This window comes from Coffea arabica, chromosome 9e (genome assembly GCF_036785885.1).
Source record: "Coffea arabica cultivar ET-39 chromosome 9e, Coffea Arabica ET-39 HiFi, whole genome shotgun sequence".
Lineage (NCBI taxonomy): Eukaryota > Viridiplantae > Streptophyta > Magnoliopsida > Gentianales > Rubiaceae > Coffea > Coffea arabica.
This window is the reverse complement of record NC_092327.1, coordinates 17,467,883-17,478,797: the sequence shown is the minus strand read 5'-3', so window position 1 is coordinate 17,478,797 and position 10,915 is coordinate 17,467,883. Positions and strand designations below refer to the sequence as shown.

Here is a 10,915-nt window from a genome sequence, read left to right as displayed (position 1 = left end):
AGGCAAGTAAAACTAGCATATAAAAGCTCAATATTACACATAACAAAACTATCAATCTAAGGCTAATGCTCAAGCATCAAATAAGAGCAGGAAATTTACCATAAAGCTGAAATTTCCCACATCACCACCTCAAGTCATCATATATCTCATAAAACTACATATTTTGCAACTCCAACCACAAGTATGCTAGTATTAGAAGTAAAAAGGGATTTGTTTAGGAAAGTTACCTAGTAACCTCAAGAAAGGTAAAAACTTAGAGTTTCTTTCTCCAAAATCACTCCACCAACACCTTTAATCCTCATTAGCAAGTAACTTTTATGGAGTAAGTTGAGATTTTAATGCTTGTAACTCAAGATTTGTGGAAGAAATTGAAGATGCAAGATGAAGTTTTTCTCTCTTTTCTCCTCTCAACTGGTTTGGCCAAGTTAGAGAAAGAAATGAAAACAATTTGGTCAAAATTTGATTTTAGAAAAGTTAAATAACCTTGGTCAAAATTCAACTCCCAATAGTTTCACAACACTTGGCTTTTAGGGTTTTGTTCTCATCTCTTTGTTTACCAAAGGTTAATCTATCTAGTTAATTTCTAATTATCTCTTAACACCTTGTAAAATAATATCCCTTAATGCCAAACTTCATCTAGTCGTCAAAATTTTATCACACAAATCGCACTAGCGGGTCCCACGTCCATAACGCACCTCAAACTTAACATGTAATAACTTATACCAAGAAAATGATTTAAAAATGATACTCACTTATAAAAATTTCTGAAAAATTAATATAACAAAATAAAGTAAGGAAAATGCACGCGGAAAAAAATAAAATAAAATAAGAGAAATTTTACGGGTCCTCACAAATATATCACATGATATTCATACTATTCAGATAAAATCAAATAGGTATATATATGGGTTTAAAAAAATGGTTATTCGTACATATGATCAATGAGGGATCAAAAAATTCATTTTGAAAAATGTGAGGGATGAAAAAATTCATTTTGTGAAATGTGAGAAACGAAATAATTTATTTTGTAAAATGTTAGGAACGAAAAAATTTATTTTGTAAAATATAAAGGATTATGAATCAAAATATGTAAATTTTGATTTGATAATTTTGCTTTTAAAAAATGATAATGTGCAAGAAGCCTGGCGGATTCCAACTAAAAACTAGTTGAAAATCTAAATAGGAATCAAATTTGATCAATGTGAATTTATAAAGAATGTAAAATTATATTTTTAAAAGTGAAGGATAAAAAAAATTATTTTATAAAATATGAGAAACGTTTTGAACGAGAAATTAGCCTCTCCCCGGGTCCCACCAATCGTGCCGTTGCACCGCCCTTTTTTTAATACACTGTAGCACTTAATCTAAACATTTTGTTATACACTGGCCGTTTCTGGCCTTTCATAGACTTGACTGCTGGTTTAATCGGATAACTGTGCCCTGCTTCTTTTAATTACTTTGGAAAAGAGAACAAAGAACAAGGGTTCATCGAGAGTGCGTGGGTTGCGAAAGGTGAAATTTCTCCACCAACTCTCTGCAACAACAAGGTAGGTTCTTTCATCTCTCCTTTTTCTCCCTAAATTTCGTCAATTTTCTTGCTCTAATTCCTTTGGCCGAAAATCTCTGCCCAAACTTTTTTGAATTATGGGTGAAATCGCCTTCTTCTTCTTCTGGGATTGTTTGAGTTATTCCTGCAATTACCTCTTCTTGCCCGATTGTAAATTTTCTCTCATTTTCTTCTAATTTTCCCCAATTTTCAGATATTGCAAGTACCTTCTCCTTCTCCCTAATTCCTTTGTCCAAAAATTTCTACCGAAAATTTTGGGTATTATTTGAGTTATGGTGAAATCACCTTCTTCTTTTGGGATTGTTTGAGATATCCGCTCAATTACCTCCTTTCTTTTGGGTTTCTAAAGATGCAAATCCTTTGTTGTTCTATATATGTTGATTTTCTGTAATGGCTATTTTTGTGGTGGAGAAATAAAAAGTCTGTGCGATTTTGATACCTGAATGGATTATGACATTGAAACGAATTAAGTCCCCAAATGGTTTATGTATTCATCTGTGGCAACGTTTCTTTTTCATTTTTTACGGGTTGCAGTGCTGTATTTGACATTGTGTATTAGTTTGGTACAATTTTAGTAGCAAGGGGGTGATTTAATAATTTTTTTGATGGCTTTCATTTGCTCAAGGCTTATAATGGTTCCTGTTTCTGTTTTAATCAATTGTTTCTGCGGATGCACTTGATACGTGTTTCATTACTAAGAGAGAACTAAATTAAAGGCTCAGAGCAGTTGATTATCATGATTTTTCATTTCTGTGAGCATTTATTTCTAAGCTTTTTAACTGAATGTATAGCTTTTGATACTAGTGAGTTTATAAAGTCAATTGGAGTCTTTACGGCATTTTGATGGTTTGAGTTTTCTGCCCTCACTTTTGTCTGTATTGAGTTAGTCTCTTATAATAATTGAGTTCGAATCAATCAATTTTATGAAACAACAACAGAGGTTTTCACTTTGAGAAAAAATCGGAAAGAAAGAAGGGTCCCCGGAAGGTCCTGGTTGTGGTAGGTAAACCTATATAAGTTAGTTAAGTTACCAACATAAAAAGAAAAAAAAACAACTTGGTTTCTTTTCTGCCCAAAGTGCATGATAAGTAGATTTGGTATTATATTCTGTGTTGGGAAGTTAACCAACTAATGGAATTTCATGTCTACTACAATTTGCTTTGCATTGCCTGCCTAAAATTTTGATGACTTTCTGATCCTATTTTGCGTCTCTAGACCTGGATACTAATGACTATTATCTTAGTTAATTTCCAGATGATACCTTAAAAGAAATGACTAGCTTTTTTTTTTGTGGATGCTAATCCTCAATTTTCTTTTCCTTAATGATGTAAAAAATTGGAATTTGTTACCCCATTTACTTTATTTTTTGTGTTCAGACTTCAGAGTTCAGCTATCCTTCTCATCTTCCATTTTTTTTTCTACTTTTCTTCACAAACCAAACTTCAGAGATCGTATATCCTTCTTCTGTTACATTTTTTCCTGGTTTTCTTCACTCCTTACTCAAATATCTTCTCCTATTCTCTGTTTTGCATATTTTTCTCTTATGATTTTTTCTTAAATATCTAAGTAATTAAGAAACTTGGGTTTTCATTGTTGTTCTTCTTTACAGTATTGAAGAAGCAGTCTGTGCATCTATGGCTCTGTTAGATTGAGATCTGATCTCATATATTTCCAATTTCGTTGTAGATTAGGATTTTCCCTAATTATATGATTTTGTTATGTGTTCTTCAATTTTTGTAGTAACAGATTCAGGTATTTATTCTTTCATTATTTTGTTTTATGCTTCTATATTTCTTTTGCTATTTATTTCCAATCTATTTAGGTTTAATTTTTTCCCCATTATTTACTTTGCCAAATTTGTTTCTTAGGAGCTTTGAGCGTCTTCTGTTTGTCATGGGATGAGTTTGTATCTGCTATTGCTACAAGGTATAATCCTTTTTTTCCTTGCTCATATTGATTAATTTTCAGTTTTGGTTTTCAAGTTTTTATTTATTAAATTTTTTCCCCTCCAATAAACTGCAGTTTCTTTCGTCTCGTGCCATCAACATAATAAAAAACTTGAGGTATTGGGTTTTGTGCTATATTTAGTTGCTTAAATTTTACTTTTTTGCTGTTACAAATCATTTAGTTGTTTTTTTTTTTTTTGCTTTTTGTTGAGGTTACTTTCATGTAATATTGTCAATTTTAAGTTGTTTCTTTTCTTGCACACACGTTAGATCTACATGTGTAAATCATTTTGCATTGCATAGTTTTTGTTCTACTTAATGTGTCTAAGAATATTTTGGGGTATTTTCTGCACGTGGATATAAATATTTCCTTTGGTCAAAATCATCCTAAGATTTACCAAATCTGTTCACCTCCTTAACAAGCCTACTTGGTTTTGGGTACAAGTCCTGGTCTCAATTAGTTTAGCCTTGCTTGGTTGAAGTTCAATGTCATTGCAGTTTCATTTTATGGCACAGTGCTTCCATGTTTTTGGTGTCCCAGAGTCACTTTTTACTTTGTGTGCTGAGGGTATTTCTTTTTCTCCAATTTATAAGTGTTTGATTGAATTCAATGTGGTGGAAAAACTACTAGATGCCTGATGAGAAAGTGAAAGATAGGTATGTCATGTTAATTTGCTGGAAACATATTGCTCTGTTATTTCATGGAATTGTCATTTTGAGGATATATATGTGTGGCTTAAAGATAGGGAATATCTAAAAGGTACATGACAACTTAAATGACCATATCCTGGATCAAATTTTGGCTCCAAAAACAATAATTTTATGTCTTTCCAGTACTTATGAAGTTTATAATATATAATGAGAATAAACCATAAAAGGAATGAGCTTTAGTTGATGAAAACTCAAACAAGGAGTGGTATGAGTGCTTTCCCGTTTACTTGACCTGATAGTTTTGTATATATAGGTTAGGCACACACATTTTAAATCCCCCCTTCCCTCTTTCTGCTTCTTAAATGTCATTCCTCTCCTGCTTGAAAACAAAATTAAAAATGGAGGTTTTATAACTAGATGAGAAATTGTCTTGAGCATGCATTCAAAAAGACAATTGCCTTTAAGGAATTGGAAAAATTTTTCAACTTTCCAACAATGAAGTTCCCTCCTTTTTTTTCCACACATTTGGCATTATGATGTTATCCTTGCATTTTGATTTTTGACTTAACAACCTTGCAAATGCTTTCTAGAGCATTTCATGCCAACCGGTTTGTCCATTGGTTTAGTTTTTTGGGTTGTTTTTATTCATCATCTCCTGGACAGTAATTTTGTTAGCAGCAAGATCATATTCTTACATTCTAAGGTAACTTTTTAGAGAATGAATTTCTGACTATTTCTTTTAGGGAAAATCGTTCAAAACGTCCCTCACATTTTGTAAAATGACTTTTTTCGTTTCTTACTTTTAGAAGTGTATTTTTACGTCACTTAAAAATTCACATTGGTCAAATTTGGTTCTTATCTAGATTTCTGACTAGTTTTTGGCTGGAATTCAACACATGCTGCATGTGATAATTTTTAAAGGGTAAAATTGTCAAATCAAAATTTATATAATTTATTTATAGTCCCTTACATTTTACAAAATGAATTGTTTGGTCCCTTCCAATTCACAAAATAAATTTTTTCATCGCTCACATTTCACAAAATGAATTTTTTCATCTCTTATTGATCATGTGTACGAATGGTTTTTTTTTTTTTGTTTTAAATTCATGTATACATCTATTTGATTTCATCTGAATAGTACAAATAACATGTAATATATCTCTATTTGATTTCACCTAAATAGACTAATTGTAGTTGTACATATGTTATTCAATCGATATATATATGGATTTAAATCTAATAATTTTATTTTAAACCTATATATATATATATATATATGATTTCACCATGTGAATCTATTCAATGTTTGTAGCCTTTTCTATTTTGGTAATAATTCATTTATTGAGTTGTTTAATAAGACCATCTAATTAATCGTTGTTAATTCGAATTCTATAGTCATGCTAACAAATTGCAGTTTAAATCTGAAATTTTACTCGCTACCTTTAACACCAACAGTTGAATTTCTTGCCTTATGAGTATCTTAAAATTTGAAAGTGTCAATTATTTACTTCTTTTTGTCATACTTTTCCTTTGTTTATTTTTTGTCTAAATTTAATTCAATATAAACACTTGATAATGTTTAGAATTAAATGTCTTTTTTTGTTTTCAATTTTCGAGTAAAAGGAATGACCATAAGTGAAAAATTAACAATTTTTTAAACCCCTGTATATATCTATTTTAATTTCACCTGAACAGTACGTTCAGGCAAAATCAAATAAAGATATATTACATGCTATTCGTATTGTTCAGATGAGATCAAATAGATATATACATTAGTTTAAAAAAAAGTTATTCATACACATGAACAATGTGAGATAAAATTTATTTTGTAAAATATGAGGGATGAAAAAATTCATTTTGTAAAATGTGAGGGACGAAACAATTCATTTTGTGAAATGTGAGGGACAAAAAAATTCATTTTGTGAAATGTGAGAGATTGTGGATTGGATTATGTAAATTTTGATTTGATAATTTTGTCCTTAAAAAATGATCATGTGCAAGACACATGGTGGATTTCGACAAAAAATTAGTCGGAAACCTAGATAGGGATCAAATTTGACCAATGTGAATTTGTAAGGGACGTAAAAATACATTTTTAAAAGTGAGGGATGAAAAAAGTCATTTTGCAAAATGTGAGGGACATTTTGAACGATTTTCCCTTTCTTGTATGGCTATGCAAGTTTTGAAAATGATCACCATAATGAACATTTTCTAATTTCATCATTGGTAATGACAGATTATTTAACTTGTAGACCCCTAAATTGGAATTGGATCCCACTATTTTCTCACATGCTGTCATTTCTGAAGTTAAGCCATATTTGCAATCGAAAAGTACATGTGCTTTATTTTTCTAAAAAACTAAAGCCATACTCCCATCTAATTTGTGATATTTTCAATGCTCAGGACATGTAAATGTTGAGACTTCTTATGTTTGCTTGCCTTTGTAGGAGTGCTATGAGGAGTTGATGAAGTTCACGCTTGAAACTGATCCAAAAATTAAAGATATATATTAAAAACTTTGTGAAAGGCTTTTGCGCTTCAGATTCTTTGTTGGAGAATTCTATAGGTAATTTATAAATCTACTATGTTCATTCATTTCACTTTTTCTTCTATTGATCTTCTTTGATATTTCGGACATCAAATAATGTAAATGAACTTGGAAAGGCTGCTACTGCATTAGCATAAAAGAAACTTGAGTGAATACAAAATATAATTTAATAAATTCGAACAAGATCTGTTCCATAAACAAAAGATCCTATTCTTCAAAAACCTGTAACCACTGAAAAGTATCAAATATTCTGAATTAAATATCAGATTTGTTCTGTTTTTGGTAACACGTTTTTGCTGCAGTTTCCTATTTTGATATTAATTACGTCTCCCATCCATATTTAGTAGAAGGGGTTTTTGAATACCTGACAAATGACTATGCTCGTTTCAGCAAAAACATTTATACTTCAAACTTGAAATGTGGAATATTGGGTGTGTTTGAATATCATATTATTTGCAAAAAATTATTTCCTTGCTTCACAAACACATTTTTCAATCAACCTTCTTTATCTTCCCAATCACCTTTTATCTCACATACATCACATCATAAAAAGTGCTAAAGTAAATATTTCAAATATCCTCCTATGCAGACACAGTCAATATCTTCATCTTATTCTGCTTTATATTTCACGTTGACTTCTGCTCTCTACTTGTATGTTTTTCAGTGATCCAGCTACTGCAAAACATACCATAAGACCTGGGATAATGGACATGGAGGTTTGTTAACTCTAATTGGAAGAGTCATTATCATATACCTAATCCTCTATGAGTAGTAATTTTTGAAAAAGAGAGTGTGTGTGTGTCATGAAACCTTTTTATCCCTTTTACCATTTGCATGTTGGTTTTGTTACAATTGTTGTACATATTATTAACTATGATAAATTAACTGATTTTTACCTGCCATTAGCAAAATCCCTCAATGAGAAAGGAGAATGACTGAAATTGTGAATACATTTGTTTGCTAAACTTTAGGCATTTGTGGGATGTTATGGGAACGCTTACTAGCAGAGTTTTGGAGTTTGTAGCGTTTGTCATTGGTGTTGGTGGCTGTCAATGTGGTTTGTTTGGTTAGTTCGAGTAGTTTCTGTGAAGGGATTTGGCTGGAGAAAATTGTTTCTTTTCGGATTAGTGATTGACTAAAGCCTCAGTTCACTCTTAAATGAAATGTGATTAGGAAGTAATGGTGTTGTCAAATAAACTGCAGGGTTTTGTTGTCTAGAACATAATGAATAGTCAGGATATTCAGTTCATGATATATTTTTATTATTTAGTTGCATGAATTTTGCTTGCTGTCAGAAACCATATGTAGTAATCTTCTGGATGGACTTAGGTTGAATAAAGCTTTTTTTTAGCGGGGGAATAAGTTGTTTATTCTTTTCTTTCCAATTGCTTTTAATTTCTTATGATTGTAGTATGCCTGAAACCTCTAGGATCCTAAACCTCTAGGACAGTTTAGGACAGTTTCAACTGAAGGATTTTGCTTTTGTCATTGGTTTTTACAAGAGATCTATTTAACTGTAACATGGATCTGTCTAAGATGAGCAGCAAGGCAATTTTTTCTGATACATAGTTCTTAGATAGTGAATTTTAGACATATGACTAATGTTATAAGAATAAATGATGTTTGTCTTACTTTGTCAGACGTTAATCAATTGCATCAGAAATGTTTCCTTGAGAGATGTTCACTTGAAGTTATAAATTTTGAGCTGAATTTGTCTATAGATTTCTGGACTTTTATGAGTTTATAAGCTTTGAAAACGGCGATGCAAAAGTAGAACTTCAAGTGAGAAATAGGTAATGGATATTGACTCTTGAAAAGAAAAAGGAAAAAAAGCAACTGACTGCTGTATTGGATTACTCATTAAAGACTTTTGTTTCCAGTTATTCTGCTTCTTGGTACTGCAGACTTTGTAACCTTTTTAAAATACTGTGTATTACCAAATTATATATGCATGATATCAAATATCATTACTACTGCACGATTATATAAAGATAACATTTTAAAAAAAAATAACAATTGCACAGGTACTAGGTGCACGTGCCTTGCATGGGATGTTTTTCTAGTGATAGAAAACATATAGTTTCTGGTGATTTCTGTTGCACCAGAAAACCCTAATCCTATCTCTTGCACAGCCACTAGCCCAAGGAACCCCAAAAAGGAGAAGGTGGGTGGTGGAGAAAAGGGAAAAAAAGAAAAAGAAAAAAAAAAGAAAAAGAGAGAACAGATGGAAGACCCCCAAGCCAACGGCGACCACAATCACAACCACATTCCTAAGAAACTCAAGTTGTCTTCTCCATCCTCATTCATATCTGACTCTGAAATACGGCAAGAGTTTGCCCACCACCAGCTGGGTATTGCTCGAATTAACAATGGTTCCTTTGGCAGCTGTCCAGCCTCCATCATCGCTGCTCAGAAGCGGTGGCAGCTCCGGTTCCTACAGCAACCCGACGACTTCTTCTTCAACCACCTCCAAAACGGCATCCTCCGCTCCCGCACCCTCATCACGTCCCTCATAAATGCTGACCACGTTGATGAGGTCTCCATCGTTGACAATGCCACCACTGCAGCTGCCATTGTCCTTCAACATGTTGGTTGGGCCTTTGCCGAGGGCCGCTTTCAGAAGGGTGATGCCGTTGTCATGCTCCACTGCGCCTTTCAGGCTGTCAAGAAGTCCATCGAGGCTTATGTCACCCGCGCCGGTGGCTCCGTCATTGTGGTCCAGCTTCCCTTTCCCATCCATTCTGACCAGGAAATCATTGCCGAGTTTCGCAAAGGCTTGGCCATGGGTAAGGCCCACGGTAGGAAAGTTAGGCTTGCCATTATTGATCACATTACGTCAATGCCCTGTGTCGTCATTCCCGTACGTGAATTGGTTCAGATTTGCCGAGAAGAAGGTGTGGAGCAGGTGTTTGTGGATGCTGCCCATGCCATTGGCAGCGTTCATGTTGATGTTAAAGAAATTGGGGCTGATTTTTATGTCAGCAACTTGCACAAGTGGTTCTTTTGTCCGCCCTCCGTTGCTTTCTTGTACTGTAGAAAGTCCCCTATAGCCCTTGATTTGCACCATCCTGTAGTCTCCCATGAATATGGGAATGGCTTGGCAATAGAGAGTGCCTGGATTGGCACGCGAGACTACAGTTCTCAGCTGGTCGTTCCAGATGTCTTAGATTTCGTCAATAGATTTGAAGGTGGTATTGCTGGCATTAGAAAAAGGAACCATGATGCCGTTGTAAGAATGGGGGAATTGTTGGCCAGAGCGTGGGGCACTCATCTTGGATCTCCTCCTGAGATGTGTCCCAGCATGGCCATGGTTGGTTTGCCTTCGAGTTTGAGGATTTCAAGTGATGATGATGCATTAAAGTTGAGGACTCATTTGCGGGACCATTTTGAAGTAGAGGTCCCTATTTATTACCAGGCCCTGAAAGACGGGGAGATTGGAGGGGACAACTGGGATGGTAGAGTAGCTGGATATGCCCGTATTTCTCATCAAGTTTACAACACCGTGGATGATTATCTCAAGTTGAGAGATGCCATTAACCAGCTTGTCAAAGATGGAGTCACGTGCAGCGACCTGCCTTAAGAATGAAGAGGTCTGTATCATGGGCATTTGTTGTTGTTCTTAGTCTCTGTCTGCCTGGACATCTGCTTGTCCAATAAACGTTGAAGAGCTGAGGCCATGATCCTTCCAAGCGCTTAGTAAAAAGTGATCTGATTAGTGACTGGCAATAGTTGGGGTATATTTTGATTTTTATCCTGGTGTTAAATTTTAGCAATAACTTTTGATAACTTTATTATCAAGTCTATAATTCCATCTCTCTTAAATTTCACTCTACACGTTTCCTTCCATATGAGGTAGAGTCAGCTAATCCTGCTGAAATAACTCTGCTTCTTTAAATATGATGCCATGGGGTTTTACAATTGTATGGCCTGCCTAAGTTTGAAAGCTGTGGAGTATTCACTTCTCGTTTTGAGAACACTAAATTTCTGCACGATATTATTCACTCTTTATTAGTAAAAGTCTTGCAAATAGAAGTTGTGAAACCGATTTGACGTCTTTAGGTATCTGATGTGGTTGAAAATGATGAGCCCCTTGCCTCCCTCGTCTTCTTGGGGTGTGGTTATCATGAGAACATGTTTTTCTTCTTGTACTCTGTCTAAAAATGAATAAATAATCAGTGGAAGGAAAGTAACGAGTGCATATGT

At 33.9% G+C, this 10,915-nt stretch overlaps 1 protein-coding gene across 5 annotated transcripts; it reads left to right on the top strand.

Moving 5' to 3' along the window:
• Positions 1-1,376: 1,376 nt before the first annotated feature.
• Positions 1,377-10,544, top strand: LOC113710282 (L-cysteine desulfhydrase-like). 5 transcript variants are annotated; one of them, XM_027233202.2, is made up of 6 exons: positions 1,377-1,547; positions 3,436-3,493; positions 3,590-3,630; positions 6,612-6,730; positions 7,377-7,428; positions 8,845-10,544. In XM_027233202.2, exon 6 carries the CDS (start codon positions 8,937-8,939, stop codon positions 10,290-10,292), a length of 1,356 nt encoding a protein of 451 aa, XP_027089003.1. In that variant the 5' UTR covers positions 1,377-1,547; positions 3,436-3,493; positions 3,590-3,630; positions 6,612-6,730; positions 7,377-7,428; positions 8,845-8,936; the 3' UTR covers positions 10,293-10,544. The 5 variants fall into 5 exon arrangements, with proteins under 5 accessions (XP_027089003.1, XP_027089001.1, XP_071921616.1 ...); XM_027233200.2 differs by having other exon boundaries at positions 8,737-10,544; XM_072065515.1 differs by lacking the exon at positions 3,590-3,630.
• Positions 10,545-10,915: the final 371 nt, after the last annotated feature.